Below are 19,593 nucleotides of genomic sequence, written 5' to 3'. Positions count from 1 at the left end.
GTACCACAGACCTAAAGAGGTAGTTTGCTTGAGATATCGGAATATGTTTTTCACTGCAAGCATATGAGGTTCCCTTGGATTTGCCTGAAATCGAGCACAGTAACAAACGGAAAACATTATGTCAGGTCTGCTAGCAGTAAGATACATTAGAGAGCCTATCATTTGACGATAAAGTGTAAGATCAATAGCTGGTTTGTCCAGGGATGGAGTGAGCTTAGTGCCGAATGCCATTGGGATTTTAACTTTTGAATCTCCCATCATGCCAAATTTAGCTAAGAGATTCTTGGTGTACGCTTCCTGGTTGATAAAGATGCCTTCTGGTCCCTGTCTGATATTTAAACCAAGGAAAAAGTTAATGGGACCCATTGAGCTCATTTCAAATTTAGTCTCCATCAGCTTTCTGAATTCAGCTGTTAGGCTTGGATTCGTGGAGCCGAAGATGATATCATCGACGTAAATTTGGACTATCATAAGGTGGTTACCTTCCTTTTTACGAAAGAAGGTTGGGTCAACCGAACCTTGTTTGAATTTAGACATCTTTAAGAATTTAGTCAGCGTTTCATACCAGGCCTCGGTGCTTGTTTGAGACCATACACGGCTTTATCCAATATGTAACAGTGATCGGGATGCTTTTCATTCACGAATCCAGGAGGTTGCTCCACATACACAGTCTCTTCGAGATCTCCATTGAGAAAAGCACACTTGACGTCCATTTGAAAGACCTCAAAGTTTTTGTGAGCAGCATAAGCAAGAAATATTCTCACTGATTCCAGCCTAGCTACCGGAGCGAAAGTCTTTTCATAGTCAATGCCTTCCTCTTGACAGTATCCTTTGACGACTAAACGAGCTTTGTTTCTGATAACATTCCCTTCCTTGTCGAGTTTGTTCCTAAAGACCCATTTGAGACCAACAACCGAGGCATGAGGAGGAGTTGGAATAAGACGCCAGACCTTGTTCCTTTCAAATTCATTCAGTTCATCTTGCATTGCTTGAACCCAATCAGAGTGATCAAGAGCAGTTTTAACTGTCTTTGGTTCAACTTTGGAAACGAATGAGTTAAACATGCATAATTCAACTTTTGAGTACAAGGATGCTTGTTTTGCCTTAAGCTGTGATCGGGTCAGAACTGTTTCTGAGATATCGCCGACCACTTGAGAAATAGGATGATTTCTGGTCCATTTGGTGAGAGGAGGGATGTTTGGATCAAAGGATGGATCCAATTCAACATTTATCATTTCTTCTGGTTCGGACAGACTGTCGAAGTCGAATGACATATCAGCATGCTCCCCCTCGACATGTGATCTTGCAGGAATGTCTTGTGAATCATGAGCAATAGGGGTTTCCTGATGTGATGATCTTTCGGGTGTTGATGAACCTACGGTTGGAGAGGCTCTGTCGTTTGGTGAGACACTTTCAGTTGGTGAGATACTCTCGGTTGGTGAAGCACTCTCGGTTGGAGGATGAGACCTTAGCTCCCCCTCAACTTGTGAACTTGACTGGAATGCAGGTGGATCCTCCCCCTCTACTGATGCATTATGTTGAGGAGGGTCTTGTGAATTCGATTCTTCTTCATTCAGTCTTCTTGCAGCATCGTCAATGAGTTGCTTCAAGTTATCTACCCTGTTGTCTGCTGCAATGGCTTCAGAAAGAGTGGCCTTCTCTGGTTCATCAAAAAGCTCCATGAATTTCTCGAATAGATTGGCGACCGAGGCTGTGACTTGGCCAGTTTGAGGAAAGATTTCTCCAGCTGTGTCTTCGTTGGCCTGTAGCTTCTTAACATAGCTATCATCAAAAGTCACGTAGTAAGTTTCTTCGATCTTCTTTGAACGCTTGTTTAACACTCTGTATGCTTTGGAAGTAAGAGAATATCCCAGAAATATCCCTTCATCAGCTTTGACATCAAACTTGTTGCGGTGTTCTTTGGAATTGAAAATGAAGCACCTGGAACCGAACACATGGAAAAACTTCACATTTGGCTTCCTGTTGTTGATGATCTCATAAGGAGTGAGAGTGAAGCGTTTGTTAAGATACGACCTGTTCTGTGTAAAACAAGTAGCAGAAATAGCATCAACCCAAAAATATAAAGGTAAGGAAGCAAAACTTAGCATTGTTCGGGCAGCTTCACATAAGGATCGGTTTCGTCTTTCAACAATTCCATTCTGTTGAGGTGTGTAAGGAGCTGAGAAGTTGTGACTGATCCCTTTTTCTTCTAGGAATTCTTCAAATTCTTTATTTTTGAACTCCAACCCATTGTCACTTCTGATGTTGCGAACAATCTTCTTCAGCTGAACTTCAATCTGCTTGATGAACACTTTTAGCTTGTGAGTCGCTTCAGATTTAACCTTCAGAAAGAACACCCATGTAAAACGTGAAAAGTCATCAACAATAACAAGAATATACTTGCTACCACCAATGCTTTCTACAGAAGAAGGACCACATAAGTCAATATGAAGTAATTCCAGTGGTTCAACGACTTTAGTGTTTATTATGGATGGGTGACTTTGACGACTCTGCTTTCCCATTTCACATGCAGCACACAGATGATCTTTGTCATACTTGAGCAACAGGAGACCCCTCACATGACTTCCAGTGACGAGTTTGTTGATATCTTTGAAGTTGAGATGAGAGAGTCTTCTGTGCCACAGCCAACTTTCGTCAGATGGTGCCTTGGATAACAGACAGATGGCTGGGTTTCCTTTGATTGGTTTGAGATTTAGGGGAAACATTTCACCTTTGCGCTCTGATTCGAGAATAACTTTGTTCGTCTTCTTCTCAATAATCTCCGAACCTTCATCATCGAATGAGACTTTGAGACCAGTACCTCCAACAAGCTGAGATACACTAATGAGATTATGTTGTAACCCCTCTACATATGCAACTTTCCTAATTGAGAAGTCACCGTTTGTAATCATCCCGTAGCCTTTGATTGTTCCGAAGGAATTGTTCCCAAATTTGACATTACCACCATTGGAAAGAGATCTGAATTCCCTGAGTTCTTCCTTTCTCCCTGTCATGTGACGCGAGCAGCCACTATCAATGTACCATTCTTCGTCATACTGCTCGTCACTAATAACCTGCAAAAATTAAGCAGATTTAGGAACCCAGAGCTTTTTGGGTCCTCGTGAGTTGTTTGCGGGAATAGTAAGAGAGATGTCAACAACATATGTTCTTTTAATTAGTGTTGTATTATCTTTTCTTTTGATGGTGTAAACTCTGATTTGATTTGGATTTGATGGTTTCAGAATGGATTTTGATTCAGTGTTTGAAACCTTCTTTTTCCATTTTTGATCAGCTGAAGACTGAGATTTTTGAGAAGAAGCAGAGTGGACTTGAGGACGAGAAGAGACAGAGGATTGTGAGGAATTAGAAGTGTTAGTACGAGAAGAGACTGGGTAACTCTTTTGCTTTTGATTAATGGAAGGACCACCTTTAGAGTTTTGACCTCTTTTAATTCCCGAACCGATCCTGTGCTTTCGGTTGAAATCATTCTCTGAACCGAATCTATACGTTCGGTTGTTGTTGTGCGCTGAGTCGAACATCTGCTTTTGGTTGTTGTTCTGCTTAGAACCGAACCTCTGCTTTCGGTTGTTGTTCTGCTCAGAACCGAGATTCTGCGTTCGGTCATTGTTGCTCTCCGTCGATCCATCAGGATTTTTCGCTGGTTTTAAATTCCTGTCTTGATGTGAGAAATAGGCATTTTGCGATCGCCAAAACTGTTTTCTTTCGGAGAGATTTTTCCTGTATCTCTGATTCCTTTCCCGTTTTTGACTTCTCATCTGCTTTGGACGATGATGGATGTTAGCTTTATGTTCATTAGTTGAACCACTCTGCTCCGATGTTGCTTTGCTTGGGGATTTGACTTCTTTTGCAGGAATTTCTTTCTCTTGAGGAACATCTTTCGTTCCACTGGTACTTGCCACGTCAAAGCAATCAGGTTTATTTAAAGGTTCTGGAACGTATCTGCCTTTGCTTTTCCATGAAGTCCTTTCAGACAGACCTACCGTTTCATCAGCATTGTCAATGAGAGCCGACCAGAAGAACTCATCACAACCATCAGCATTGTCCTCGTTCACAATAGCTGTTAGTTCAGCAGTCTGATGTTCGGTTACACCAGTGACTTTGTATACTTGATTCGGAGTGGTCCTAACTTTTTGGTATACATCTGCCTTCTCTACAAGAATCGGGGACTTTTGTTGGGACAACCGAGCGAATTCCACAAAATTTTCTGAGATAAGATTTTTGTGGTTCTCGGGTTCATTTTTGACAAATTCTGAGCAATCAACTGTGTCTTCTACAGAGATTTCACTCATGTTATCGTCCTCATTAAGCTCAGATGCATTTTCAACATCAATTTTATTTTCCGAGCTTAAGTTGACATTCAGTGAGTCAAATTTTTGTATAGTTTCGGTTCTAAGCTTCAGTTTATCATTTTCATCCAAAAGATTTTTGAGCATATTCTTGTGGTCCTTGGATTTTATGAAAGATTCAATTTTTTCCAGTCCATATAAATATGTTGGATTAACATCCTCAGATGAAATAATACTCTCACAATTAAATGCATCAACATCAATGTCATCTTCCTTAAATTCAAGAAAGGGTAAAATCATGCGATGAATCTTTTGCCCTATTTCACAATTTAAATGAAGCTGAGTAATATTAGTATAAAGACGTTTGGCAATCAGACAAAAAACATTTTGTTGTTTCAAAAGCTTTAAATTATCTCTTTGCAAATAGATGTTTTCATCTTTTATTTTGATTAACTCTGACTCCTTCAGTTCGATCCACATCCGCCCTTCCTCACTCTTCGAAGACACCCTGCTTAATTGATCAGTTAGGTTAGAATTAGTGACCCGAGTTTGAGTTAAGCTACTATCTAGATGAGAGATTCGTGAATTAACACTTTTTAATTCCTTTTCATATGAACATTGTGGGACTTTAAATGAGACAAAAACTGATTGTACCTTCTTGATCAGTTCATCAAGTTCGTTGAACTGCTCGCTGAGTGGTTTGGTGGTAAAGCATAGATTCTGTTGTTCTTTGTCATCATTCCCACCATCTGTGTTGTAACCTCTCATCTGCGAAACGTCAGACACCATCAAGCATCTTCCTCCACTGCTTTCTTCTTTCACTACATAGGCCTTTCCATGAGAAGGCTTCCTCACTTCATCATCTTCAGAATCGGTTAACCAAACCTCCACGCCACCGAACTCATCATCAGCTACCGAGCCCTGCACAATTAAAGCATTCATGGAAGGGTTAGCAGCAGATTTCTTCTTCCTTAGCTCATCAAGCTTTTTCATCAACACAGCTTCCTCATCATTTTCTTCGTTCTTTTCTGCCATCTTTTTGAGGACGCAATCTTTTGCGTAGTGGTTCTTTCCTCCACAATAATAGCAGCTCACTCCAGAATCTCCTTCAGCCTTCGATTCCTTCTTTTCTTCTTCAGCTTTCGGTTCATCTTTGACCTTTTCAGTGCTATAGCTTCCTTGCCAGTTTCGGTTCCTATTTGTGGGGAATCTCTTCTTAATGAATCTCTTAGGATTTGACACCATCATAGCATAGTCTTCAGATGTGAGATCGTAATCATCCAAGTTGAGATCTTCGTCCTCTATCACAGCTTTACTTTTCGACAAGAGTGCTAATGAACCCAGACTTGAAACCACGGTCTTCTCCTGCAGTACAATCTTTTCCTGAGATTTTAGGATGCCCACCAGTTTCACCAAAGAGTAGGATTTGAATTGCTCGTGTGCTTTAACTGTGGACACAATTGCTCTCCACTCAGACCTGAGTCCATTTAAAAAAGTAACCTTCTGTTCGATAAGCTTCCTTTCGATGTCATGTTTGATCATCTTGCTAAGAAGATGATTGAAGCGATCAAACGTTTGAGTCACTGTTTCTTCTGTTCCTTGCTTGAACTCACCAAACTCAGACAAGAGTAAGGTTTGAATGGAGTGTTCAAGATCTTCATCTGTAGAGTACAATTCACGTAGCCTGTCCCATATCTCTTTAGCAGTTGTGCATGAACTTACCAGCCTAAAGGTATCGGATTGAAGAGCAAATCTAATCAATCTTAGCGCTTTGATATTGCATTGAAATTTAACTTTTTCATCTTGCGCTACATCTTTAACATCTTTCAGGAGATCATTATACTCCTTTTGAGTTTTAATAATCCTTGAAGTTGCTGAATGAGAAAACGGTCCAGAGATAATTGCTTCCCAGATGAGTTATCCATTATCCTCAGATCCTATGACATAATCTTCAAAGTGGTTCGCCCAGACTTCATAATCATGGGTGTAGAGGATGGGAATCTTTGTCGTTGATCCAATGCTGTTTGAAATATTGATGGGATTGGATTGTGACTCGTCCATTATTGATCGAATAACCTGTTCAAAGATCAGACTTGTAATATATCGAATTAGGGCAAAGATAATAAATATTTAGATACGTCAATTATGTGATGACGGCTCAATAAATATCAATGAATGCGGAATAACCCTAATCGAAGCTTTTTCACAGAAAAGAAGTGTATGGATTACACAGCCTCCTGCTCTGATACCAATTGATGAGTTTAAAACAAACTTAAAGATCGATTAGATCAATGAAACAGGTAAATGAATGACTAAGTAAACAATTAAGAACAAGCTAATGAATCAAAAAGTGTCGAATGATTCAATAAACAATCCTCAGAAGAGCTCGATGAAGAACGTCAACTGTAGAGGATTTTAGGGTTTACAATATTCAGTGAGAATGACGACCGTTACTATACGCATACATGCATGCATATATTTATAATGAAACCCTAACAGATTTTCTAATAATAATAAGGCTAATCTAGCTGAACACGGATTGACAAGCCCAATCCGGTTGTAAAACAAAAGGGCCCAAGACGCAACTCTATTATCTTCAACAAAAACCCTAGCTTCTATTTGAGCATTTTGAGGTTTTTGGTGTAATTTTGGTGTGCCTTGGAGAAGAAGGAGTTCTTGTTGGAAGAATTTCTTGGCTTAGAGCTTGTGGATCCAAGCTCTAATCATCTTCATCAACTTCCATGAGGTATAAAGTTTCTAACTTGATGACTCTATGTGTTAGATCTAGTCTAGGGTATGTTTTGGGTTTATTTTGGTCCTTAGAGTCATCCTTATGAGTATGAGCTACTCCAAGAGCTTATAATGTTGAATCTTAGCACTTATGAGGTTGTTGGTGTATAAAAATGTCATCTTGATGGATTTGGGTGAGTCATGATTAAGTTGGTGTTCATAATATGGGTATAGAAGAATAGAAACGGGTTTTAGGTCCCCTTAAGGCATGCAAGGGTGTAAAGTTGGCAACTCTATGGTTTAAGACCTTATCTAGGGGTCAGATCTATGTTTGGATGACTTGACTTAACCCAATAAGAGCTTAATATGGATTTTTGGCCCCTGATGAGTAAGTTAGGCGTACATAGGAGTATATGTAGCGTAATGCTTGTATTACACATTAGCTACTTGTACGTTGTGCTTCGGGGGTGAGTATGTGTGGCATACATTTTTGGTACGCAGTGGATACTCCCCAAGTTGTCCAGTTTGGGCATTTTAGGGTTTGGGCCTTGTTGAGCCATTGGGCTTTTGACTTTGGGCCATAGATAGACTATGGGCTTTCTTGGAATTAGGTCCATGATGATTTTTGGGCCCAATTAGGAAGTTGGGCCATATTGGGCCTTGGGATGCCATTTAGGGAATTAGTCTTTTTGAGTAAAAGGGTTGGGCCTTGGTTTCGGGCCAAGTAAGAAAAAGGGTAGAAAGGTCTTTTACCTTGGATATTGGACAAGTAATTTAGATTCTTGATTATAGGTCGAGATCCAATTATTAATTGGATATTTTTTGATGGTGCTAGCATGCGAGGATTTTCCGGATCAGCTGAGCGAGATTTCATTTGAGAGATTCAACCACTAGAGGTGAGTTTCCTTATTGTGTTTAGCAGGTCGAAGACACCAATATTAGCCTATGGTATATTATATGTAGGATGATAGTTGTATGCTTCACTCTTGCATGTGTTATGTGTTTATATATTTACTGGGCGGGGCCCGATGATTATATTGTATGCTATTTATCTATGTGATTTTGCATGTGTTTATATGTTTGTATGCATACCGGGTGGGGCTTGATGACTGATAGATCTATTCCGAGCGGGGCCCATTATATGTTTGATATATATGGTATGTGGTATGTTAGGGAACTCACTAAGCTTTGTGCTTACAGTTTTTAGTTTATGTTTTAGGTACTTCTGTTTTGACAAGGAAGAGCTCGGGAAGACTGCATTGGACACACCCCATTGTTCTACATATTACTTGAGTCTGATGTACTTGGATGTTTATTGATATACTCTGATTCACTATAGTTTTTATGATATTGTTTTGGATAATGGTTTTATTAATCTAAAAAAATGAAATTTTATTCTTAATTTTTGGGACGTTACATTAGGGTTTTGGTGTTGGGAATTTTCTATGCATGCAAACTCATAAAGATGAAAACTTTATGGTTTGGAATAATATTTGGGGGCTAGATCTGTAATTGGACTAAAGGACTTCATGAAATAAACACTTAATGGGGAAGTGACTTTTGGTCAAGTACGTTGGGCGTACAACGTACTCCCTTGGAAACCCGATCTGGACCTTGAGTATGCTAAGCGTACATGTTGAGTACGTTAGGCGTACTTAGTCTGAGTCAACTCGGTTGACTTCGTTGAGTTTTTACTTTGACCAGGATTTGACAAGGTTTGACCTAAGGGTATTTTGAGTTGTATTTGAGTCACTATTTGATGAATAGGTGACCGATAGAGCTGATATCCGAAGCAGTGTCATGCTAATAGACATTTTCAAACCGGGATGTGAGTTTTCCTCACTGTACTTATGGGTCGAAGGCACCAATACCGACCCACTAGATTATGTATCATGGTATAGAGAATGTTATTATGTTGTAGAGATCTGTTAGATATGTGTCCTGGTATATAGGACGTTACAATGCAGTAGTGATCTGTAGATCTGTCTGTTAGTCTACTGACTGGTTATATAATTATTTGTTTGTTGTATTCATGCTATCTGTTGAAATAGTATGGTTAGGTTAAGACTATACTGCTTTGTGCTTCCAGTCAAAAAATTTAGGGTAATCCAACTGAGAGGTTATGTGCCAGGGTAATCCAACCAAGAGGTTGTGGACCCAGTATGTAGTATGTATGGAAATCCAACCAGGAGGTTATGGGTCAGGGTAATCCAAATAGGAGGTTGTGGACCCAATATGTAGTATGTATTACAATCCAACTGGGAGGTTGTGGGTTAGGGTAATCCAATGGGGAGGTTGTGGAATCGAGGGTATTCCAGTCTGATGACTGATTGGACCCAACATGCATGATTGTATATATTATATGTTGTGTGGTGCTACTTTGGGAGAACTCACTAAGATTCGTGCTTATAGTTTAGTTTATTGTTTCAGGTACTTCAGATGGTCGGGGAAAGGCAAAGGCTTCGTGCACATCCTTCAGATTTTACGATATTCAATATTGGGATGCTTTGATTTGTAATTATAACTTTAGGGAACAGTGTTTTGTAAACAATTATAGTCATTGGGTGGTTTTTGACAAATGAAAATTTTACGGTGATTTTTGAGATGTTACAAGATGGTATTAAAGCCCTGGTTTGAGTGAATTGGAATAGCATTCGTGTGAACCCAGTCTCAAGCTAAGGATCTGTAAAAGTTTACAAAAACTTTCAAAACTGTTTCAAATTTGTTTTCAGAAATGTTTTCCAAATTCTTTTCAAAGGTAACCAAAGAAGGATGAGATGTGTACGATCAGCCAGAGCAAGAAAGTGTACCCCAAGTTACCACACTGTTACTTGATTACGATGATTATGATAGAACTACATGCTAGTGATAGGATGGGGGTCTTCAGAAATTACATGATAGAATTTCCTGATGTATGATGCCTAATAGTCTAGGATGACCTCTTATATGTTAGATGAAATTGAGATCATTATTGTAGTTGCTTAGTGTGTGCATCATAGTTGTACATAACAGAAATTCTATAGCATGAGAATGTTTGATTTAGCTTTATTTCATGTTCTTGTTTGATAAAGGGCTTAGGGTTGAGTCAAGTATTCGACTGTCTATAGGATCCAACATTTTGTATGATTAGCATCCACGAGTGGCTGCAGGGTTGGTGGAAGTTTCATGAGTGGGTGTAGATCATAGAAGGCCAGCGTGAGGAATGATTAGCCACTCTTGAGAGAGTGAGGAAATGATAAATGTGTATCCTAGATGCTTGCACCTGGAGGTCGAGAATTTCGTTCGAGGATCTACCTGATTCTATTGTGTCTTAGTGCCATTCAACTCTACTGCTTGAATTCTGCTTGCTTTGTGCTTTGTGGGACTCATATTGATGTGAGTTAACTATCAAATGAATACGTTAAATTACATGCTACGAAGGTTAAATAATCTTAGAGTGAAGAATTTGGTCCTACTGCGTAGCTCTCGTCTCATTCTAACCGTTGTAGGGTTGAGTCTTTTTATCGGAAGATTATTTAAGTTTTGTTGCATGTAATTGTATTCATGAAGTGGTTAACTGACATTAATAGGGTTCTTCACCAGCTGGTGGCAGGAGAGGTGGGGAATCCTAGGAGAACCCAAGAAGTACTTTAGTGCGATTGTTACGATGTTTAGCGGGTGTTGGAAGTACTATTATGAGTAGGTGACTTAAAGGACTCGGGATGATTCTTGAGGAAAGTATGGATAGGTGTGGAAGATAGTATTAGGACTATACTATTGAAAGCATAAGATCCATACTTGAATCAAGGGAAGTCACAAGGATTTTAAGGAGCTGGTTGAGGGTAGATGGCATGGTTGGTACCATGATTTGTGATAGTGTTACTATATATGCCGATCTTTTGGTTATAGTTGTTTAGGATAAGGATGGGTATGGTGGTTGTCTGGGCCCTAGTAGCCATGTTAGTTTGGGTTTGAGTGGTACAGACCTGGGTAAGTTAGTTTATTTGAAGTCTTGAGGGACTTGCTTGATGGTAATGCCATTTAAGTTGCGGGACTCAAGAAAGAAACAATTTTTATGATCAACTAAAGGATTGCAGTAGAGGTTGAGTGATTGGCAGTATGGTAGTGTAGGAATCTACAAGAGGATTTTTGTGGGTTGGTGGCTTGATATGCGATAAATGGTCTGTTTTCTTTGGATATAGGCAGGTCAGGTACCAGATTGATGGTTAGGGAATTGTGGTCAAGGTAAGTGGTAATCCATTGGTTTTGGTATGGAAAATCAATGATATGAATGGACTATCAGTATTATTGCTTGTGCATCTATACGGGGTTTTGAATGTTAGAAGTAGTTATGATTGGAAATTTCTAAGGTCTACATCTGAGATTTAGAATCTCTTAGGGTTTACTTGCTCCTTATCTGTAAGATCATCTTGTTAGTGTTATACACTCCAAGATTCAGGGATGGTTTGTACGTGGCTGATCTGATTTGAGATATGGTTTGGTTGCAACACCAGTAGGTGGTAATTTGAACCCTTAGTGGGGGAGAACTGAGTATTCTTCTTGGAGGATCACTGATTCGTTCAAGTCTATGGTGTCGAATGAATGGTACATAGGGATCAATGGTTCGTGTACGCGGGACCTTGTTTCAAGATTTGGTCAATTCAGGGGTGTCGAGCAAGTTGTTATCAATGTATGTGTTTGGGAATACAAGTGTTGTCTTCGCGGAACAAAGTTGTTGGACAAGGAGCTCGTTGTAGCTAGTGGTTCCTTTTGGGAACGTTGAGGAATAGGTCAGGATGCGTTTTGGGCGCTCATGTTGAGTATCTATTATTGAGGAATATGTCAACTTGGTATATAGATTGATATCTATAGTTTGGGATGGGCAGTTGCTGCTCGGTCGATCAGCTTTAGAGTTTGGTATGTTTAGTTCCGCATGGGCTTCGTTCCGTAATGTATTGGATTAGTCGCAATGAATTCTCGATCTTTGGTCATTCATTTATCGTCAATATTAGAGGTTCCTTGGAAGTTTTCTTGAGCTAGTTGTGTGATGGTAGGATCTGTTCGATTTCAAGCAAGGTGTTAGATCTTAGTTTGGCCACCCACAAGAATGTTTCTGTTAGCGGTGGAGGTTTGTCATTTCAGTTAGATTTACTGGTACTACACCTTATGGGTAAGGTTGTGAGGAAGGAGTATTGAAGTAGATCCAGGGTTGGTTATGGGATTCTCTTGAGGGCGTGTATTGAGATAAGTTCATTAGATATGGTTGTGAGGGGTGTATGTGGGCCGAACAAGATAGAAATGGAGCACTTAGTTCAAATTATATACATTGTTCTTATTTAGGTTATAGCCTTTGGATTGGAACAAGAATGCAACCGCCTATCTCATTCTCTGGATGTGCGCGACCATGTTTTTGCTTAAAATTTTGCATTAGCAATAAGCTGCGTTGTGGAGGGAATTATGTGTGATAAAAGGGTATGGATTGGGTTGTGTTTAGTTAGTGTCGAAAGGAATGTTAAATGGGGTTTTTTGCAAGACAATGGGTTGAAGGTTGAGTATCTTTAGACCCGGTGGCATTCGTCATGAGTCTTTAGGCTAGTAATGGAGCGACACCAAGATCGGCGTAGTATCATGAGCTTATCGTTTTAGTGGTTAGAAGGTGTCACGATGTATCGTGAACTAATGGTTGTATGATTCTTGTGGGCGAGACCCGATAGTCATTTGGTTGAGACTCTTACGTCTTGAAAAATTAGTCTTATTAGCATGGTTGGATGACAATGTGTTGTTTTTGGGATTTGGGAGACTCGGTGACCAGCTGGTTTGGATCATGTGGCCAAAAAAAGTTATTTAGAATGATATATTATTTGTGCACCAAAAGTCGCTTAATGAATGGTTTCTATGGTGGACTCCATCTTCTTGTGGGCTTTCTATTAGAAGTTTGGTTTCCAATATGAGGAGTTGGTCTGAAATATCGAGTCATGAAGTTCGTTGTAGATGTCTTGAGTGATTTGTCAGGTGGAGGTACCCCTGAGCTGATGAGGGATTTTGATGCAACGTGCAAATTCCTGGATTGACGATCCTTATTTTTGTGTGGGGGGGGGGGGGGTAGCGGGTTAATGATGGCTTTTCAGGAAGTCAACAGTATACTTAAAGTTTTTGGGCGGAATTCGCGATCAGTATGTTTTGAGTATTCTTTCAGCATGTGTTGGTGGTGTTCCTAATCAAGGAATAGGGGTAGGTTCGACAAACGGACGATCATCAATCTTAGGTTAAGGTTTCTTAAGAATAGATTAATGGGTTCCCAGTTTCGGGAAGTGTAGTGACAAGGATGGTTTGTGGTTGTAGTAGTGAGCGTTCCCGGTTTGTGTGGTTTTCTTTGGAAGTTGGGTTATTCAGTTAGGGGGTATAATATTTCTCCAACAAGTTATATTATATATATATATATATATATATATATATATATATATATATATATATATATATATATATATATATATATATATTCGGAACATTTGGCCCAAAAGTTAAGTCCAACACCACCAATCCAAGAAGAAATGTGGATTCTAAACGACGAGCTAAAGGCGGAAGCGGGAAGTAACTCTTGAGTGCCAAGATAACTCTTGGGAACTTCAATCGTCAAATTTGTAACAGGAACCCTTGAAAATCGTAGAGATCGAGACTCATAAGTCATAATCGTTGAAGTGTGGTTCGATTTCTATTCATCTTTCTCTGTTTCTTATTCTATATATCTCTCTATCTTATCCAATTTGTGCAAATCGACTACTGCTGTTGCCTGCTAGTACCATTCAATTTTTTTCCTTCTTTCCAAGTTGTATCAAGGATTCATAGTTATTGTGCTTGATTTGGGTTTGATTTTTGATTTGGGTTCAATTTGTTTTTTTCTGCCTGAAGCAAGAGGAAAACGAAAGTATACTTAATCGGTGAGTTTTTTTTTTCTTTTGTCTGTTTCTTATTTCTTTCTAAAATTCCCGACATCAATCATCATATATTCATTGTATCTCAGTATCTGATTAAGTGATTGATTCAATGGTTGTTTTGTGATGTGAATACATAATCAAGAGGCTTGAAGGCATATTGAAAGCTGGAAATCGAAAAACGATGATCTGATTTCGTTTTTTTTTTTTAATTAGTTTTTGGTGAGTTCTCTACTTGTCTTCTGATTATGTGTTTCATTCTATCTAATTATGTGTTTCATTCTATCTGATTTGAGTGATTTCGATTTAAGATTGGATTTCTCCCATGTTTAAGATTGAAATCAAAAGCCATTGAATCAGAATTCTGAAAGGTGAAAGCTTGAAAACCAAAAATCACTGTGATTGTGATTTTTTTTCCTGATTTGGGTGAGTTCTTTACTATTCTTCTTCTGATTTCAATTTTAATGTTTTATTTTAATTTATGTAATTTCAATTTTGTAAACTTTTTGTGTTTTTGTTTCTTGTTTTTGTGATGTGAATTACGAATCAGGGGGTTTCTTTGTTCTGATATTTGACAACTGTGATTTTGTGATGGTTGTTTAAAATTTGCAACTGTGTGTTGTTGTTCAGGTTGTATCTTTCCTTGTTTATTGCTTATAACTAAATTTGCTGTGTTTTAAAAATGATTCCCCGAAAACAACCATCCGGTGCACAAAATAGAAAACGAAAAAAAAGGAACAACAAGAGGGTCTATGAATAAGTTTTTGGTTAGAAATTAAAATGATAGTGATTTGGAAAAAATGATAATTTTAATATTCCACCAAGTACTTCCAATGATTCGGTTGATATTTCGAATGATTTTGAAAAAAATGACTTTGTTGAGAAAGACAAACCAAGTGATTTTAATATTTTTGATCCTAGAGTATGGGATGATTTAGATTCGGAAATGAAAGATTTACTAATAGAAAAAGGGTCAAATAGAGAAATTGATACAAACACAATTTTTCCAAAAGATGCACTTGGTAGACATTTTTCTTGTGATTTTTTTATACGAAAATTAAAAAATGATGATTGTTTTGATAGAAAATGGTTAGTGTATTCAAAAGAACTTGATAAAGTTTTTTGTTTTTGTTGTAAGATTTTTAAAACCGTTTGAACTAAAAGTAATTTGGCAATTGAAGGAATTAAGGATTTGAAGCATCTTAGTGAAACATTAAAACAACATGAAAATAGTTTTGATCATATGATTTGTTTAAGAACTTGGACTGAAACGCGTATTAGGTTAAATAAAAATGAAACAATTGATAAAGAGCTACAAGAAATGATTAAAAAAGATACCGAACATTGGAATGAAATTATGGTTAGAATTATTTCTACTGTCAAATGTTTAGTAAAAAATAACTTAGCTTTTCGTGGTACAAATGAAAAAATTTATGAAAACTCAAATGGTAATTTTTTAAGTGTGATTTAATCAATTTTTGAGTGGGATCCGGTAATGAAAGAACATTTTCGAATGATTAAAGACAAAGAAACACAAAATCATTATCTTAATCATACAATTCAAAATGAATTAATTGAAATGTTGTCATCCAAGGTAAAAAGTGCAATTATTAAAAAAATAAAAAAGGCAAAATATTTTTCTGTAATTCTTGATTGCACTCCGGATGCTAGTCACCAAGAACAAATGACTTTTCATTATAAGGTGTGTAGATTTGGAAAGTGTTCCATTAAAAGTAGAAGAGTTTTTTTAGAGTTTTTAAATGTAGAAGATACATCCGGTCTAGGTCTTTTTAATGTTTTACAAGATGCTCTAAAATCTCTTGTTTTGGATATTAATTATATTTGTGGTCAAGGATATGATAATGAGGCAAATATGAAAGGAAAAACAATTACTTGATATAAATAGTAGAGCTTTTTATATACCTTGTGGATGTCATAGTTTAAATTTGATTTTTGTGTGATATGGCAAATTCTTGTCATAAGGCAAAAACTTTTTTTGGTACATGTCAAACGATTTATAATGTTTTTTCTAATTCAACAAAAAGATGGAGTGTTTTACTTCAATTTATAGATGATCTAATACTTAAATCATTATCATCTACTCATTAGGAAAGTCATATTGAAAGTGTTAAAGCAATATAAACACAATTTTCCCAAATAAGAAAAGCTTTAAAAAATTTATCTAAAGAAAGTGATAATGGACAAGTATGTTAAATGGTATGATGAATTTTCTAGTTTTGAGTTTATTTTAAGTTTAGTTAAATGGTATGAAGTTTTGTATAAAATTAATTTGGTTAATAAAAAGTTACAATCCAAAGAAATGCTTATTGATGTTGCCGTAAAAAATTTGGAGGGCTTAATTAATTATTTTGAAGGAAATAGGGAAAGTGGGTTTAACTTTGCTATTAGTGAAGCTAAAGAAGTAGCAAATACTATTCAAGTTAAACCTGATTTTTTTTAAAAACATGATTATAAAAGGAAAAAACAATTTGATGAAATTCTAAATACTGAAAGAGAACACCAATCTTCTCAAGAAACATTTAGAAGAGATTATTTTATTCTTATAGTAGAGATGACTCTTGTTCAATTGAAAAATAGATTTGAACAAATGCAATATTTTCGATCTATATTTGGTTTTTTATTTGATGGTTCCAAATTAGTTTCTTTAGATGATGATGAATTAAAAAAATGTTGTTTAAATCATGAGTCCAACTTGACAAGTGGTGAAGAATGTGATATTGATGGAATTGATTTATTTATTGAGTTGCAAATTTTGTAGAAAATATTACCGATTGAAGCATACAAATGTGAAAGTCCTTGGACATCTATTCAAATAATGGAGTATGCAAGAAGAATGGATATGTTCCCTAATGTTTTGGTTGCATATAGGATCTTGTTGACAATGTCGGTTACGGTTGTTTCCGCAAAAAGAAGTTTTTCAAAATTGAAGCTTTTGAAATCGTATATCCGGAGTACTATGACTCAAAAAAGATTGAATGGATTATCAATTTTAAGTATTGAAAGTGATTTTTTTACATAATATTGATTATTGTAAAATAAGAGATGTTTTTGCTTCGAAAAATGCCCGAAGACATCGTTTTAGGTGATTTTTGTAGGTTTTTGTTTGTATTATTTGTTTGAAGACATCCTTTTAGGTGATTTTTGTAGGTTTTTGTATTATTTGTTTGATTATACAATTTACTATATTTTTGATTTTCCAAATTTTTTATATATAAGAGCATAAAATTTTTTATCTCGTCCCTGGTAGCAAAAAACAATGGACCCGGCCTTGTGTTTGTCCATAGGAGGTTGGGTGTAATTGGCAACGTATCCCAAGAGGACGGGGCAGAGGAATTGCAGCTTATTGACATTCAAGTATGTCTTCTTGATTTTTCTCAAACGAATACAAATGATAAATGAGTTTGGGAGTTTGATGAATCTGGTGTTTACGTGGTTCCTATGGGTGGACACATGATTGATACTTGCATTTTGGATTGGGGAGGAAGTTTAACAATTAACATGTTGGAATAATTTGATGCCTAAAAAGCTAATGTTTTAGGGTGGTTCAGTTTTCTTGACTAATTTTAAAGGTCGGTCTAAATGAAAGATGTATATATGTTGATTCGTTTTTTATGTCTATATGTGAAGAAAGTGTGAAACTTTGGATCATCTTTTCGCTACATTTCATTTAGTTTGGAGATGTGGGAGTGGATTATTTGGAAAGCCGAACTCGGCTGAGTGTGATCCAAAGGAAAGGGATAAATGTAGTTGTTCTTGCTGTTCGTTGGTTGGCGTGGTCATTTTGTTTCGTAATAAGAAGCAAAGGAAGGATGAACTTTACAACAATATCGTTTTGCCTTCTTATATTTTTATCACAAGTAGATACCGTAAAAAGCATATTTAATGGGCTCATTGGTTAAAAACCTTATATACTGTTTTTGATTCTTTGTAATTTCTTCTAAAACCTAATTGGTTTCTCAACAAAAATTCATTATTTCTAATATGAAAATTGCATGATTACTCGGTATTTAGTAATCACGATGAATATAATGATAACAATAACCAAACTTCACTCATGTGTACAAAGAGAATCACTAAATATTTAGCAACACAAGAAAATAAAATTTCAGAAAATAGATATAAGAAAGAAATACAAGATATAAACTTTTATTAGTATGGATAGCTCACGAATAATTAATAAAAAGTTTTAATCTTTTGGGGAAATTCTTTAAGGGCACTTCTTCTTGTTGCCTCGGGTGGTCAAATTAGCATAGCAAGCACATGATTCGTAGTTGCCCGATGTGCCCGGAGGCACACAGTTGCACCTTCCACAACATGTCCCGCAAGCCCTGTTGCATAGGTTAGGCCTCTTTGATAGTTTGCACCTTGCTGCACATGACCCTTTACAATCTACAATTTACACAAATCATCCTTTTCTTACTCAAAATGTATATTCACATCAAGAAAAAAAAACATACGTAATATTTATTTTGAGAATTGAAAATAGGTGTGTTACTGGAAGCAATATATACTTACCAATCTTGGTGGATGGGTACTCGTTAGTACTAGTATTATCCTGTAACAAAAAAAGATTGGTTTAGGAAAGGTGAAACCTTTTATTTTAACAAGTATGATAAATGGAAAAAAAAGAAAAAAAAAAAAAGAAATAAGAGAGAAAGATATTACGAGTTGATTGGGTTGGAAGGCTTGGACAATTTGGAGGAGAAATAGAGAAAGAAGAAATGAAGCAACAAAAGCTTTGGAGATTCCCATTTTTTGTTGTAGTGTTTAAGTGTGTATTTGAGTATGAAATGAACCAAGGTTTCTACTTGTATTTATAGGCATCAAAGAGGGAGAAAAGAAGAGGGGGGATCAATAGGCATGAATGGTACAACTTTTTATTTTAATCAGTACACATCGTATTTGCTATTTACATTTTAATTATATCATACACATATGCCATATTGATGCTTTATGTGATTCTTGACAAAAATTAATAGAAATTAACATGTTTGATTTGGGTTTCATAAGTAATTGTTCAATCTTGGCTTGTATTAGTTGGCATGGATTTGGTTTATGATTTCTATTAGTAATACCAAATGAAACCAATCAATATGTTTCTATTTCTCATTAAACATTTGATATAATTAAGCATTTGATACAATTAAGCATTTGAATTATAATCTTTATAAAAAGATTTATATCATCCCAATAGGTTATTTTAAGATCGAAACATGTAGTGATCATCATTAATCCATCTGTAATAACGATGTATTAAAGTAAAGACGAATTAAATATGAAAATAGGATGATTAGAAAAATGGAAAAGGAAGAAACAAAAGAAAAGCATATATTGGATGATAAGTATTTGGTAAGGAAGCTAGAAATGGCAATTAATAATGTGGGAAGTGGGGACTTATGCATCGTTGGCATTGTGCCAATTCTACTGTTTAGTCAAACCCAAACCAATATACAAATCAATCACACTCATCGACTTGCAATTTAATAATAAAATGTACGAAATATATTAAAATGAAAAAAAAAAAAAAATCATACTTATGCATCATAGGCTCAAAGCCATCATCAAATCTAATGCAAAATTATATGGGTTAACGGCTTAACGCATGTTTTTAAATTAAATTAGAT

General features: G+C 36.5%; 1 protein-coding gene across 1 annotated transcript; it reads right to left on the bottom strand.

Moving 5' to 3' along the window:
- Positions 1-18,049: 18,049 nt before the first annotated feature.
- LOC145038705 (snakin-2-like) lies at positions 18,050-18,778 on the bottom strand. The gene is made up of 3 exons (XM_078986982.1): positions 18,635-18,778; positions 18,485-18,524; positions 18,050-18,358 (listed from the first exon to the last, which is right to left on the bottom strand). Exons 1-3 carry the CDS (start codon positions 18,719-18,721, stop codon positions 18,177-18,179), a joined length of 309 nt encoding a protein of 102 aa, XP_078843108.1. The 5' UTR covers positions 18,722-18,778; the 3' UTR covers positions 18,050-18,176.
- Between the last annotated feature and the right edge of the window lie 815 nt (positions 18,779-19,593).

The sequence above is a fragment of the Lactuca saligna genome, chromosome 4, assembly GCF_052625555.1.
Source record: "Lactuca saligna cultivar CGN05327 chromosome 4, ASM5262555v1, whole genome shotgun sequence".
NCBI lineage: Eukaryota > Viridiplantae > Streptophyta > Magnoliopsida > Asterales > Asteraceae > Lactuca > Lactuca saligna.
Note: the sequence above shows the minus strand (reverse complement) of the source record. Positions and strands in the feature narration are given on the sequence as shown.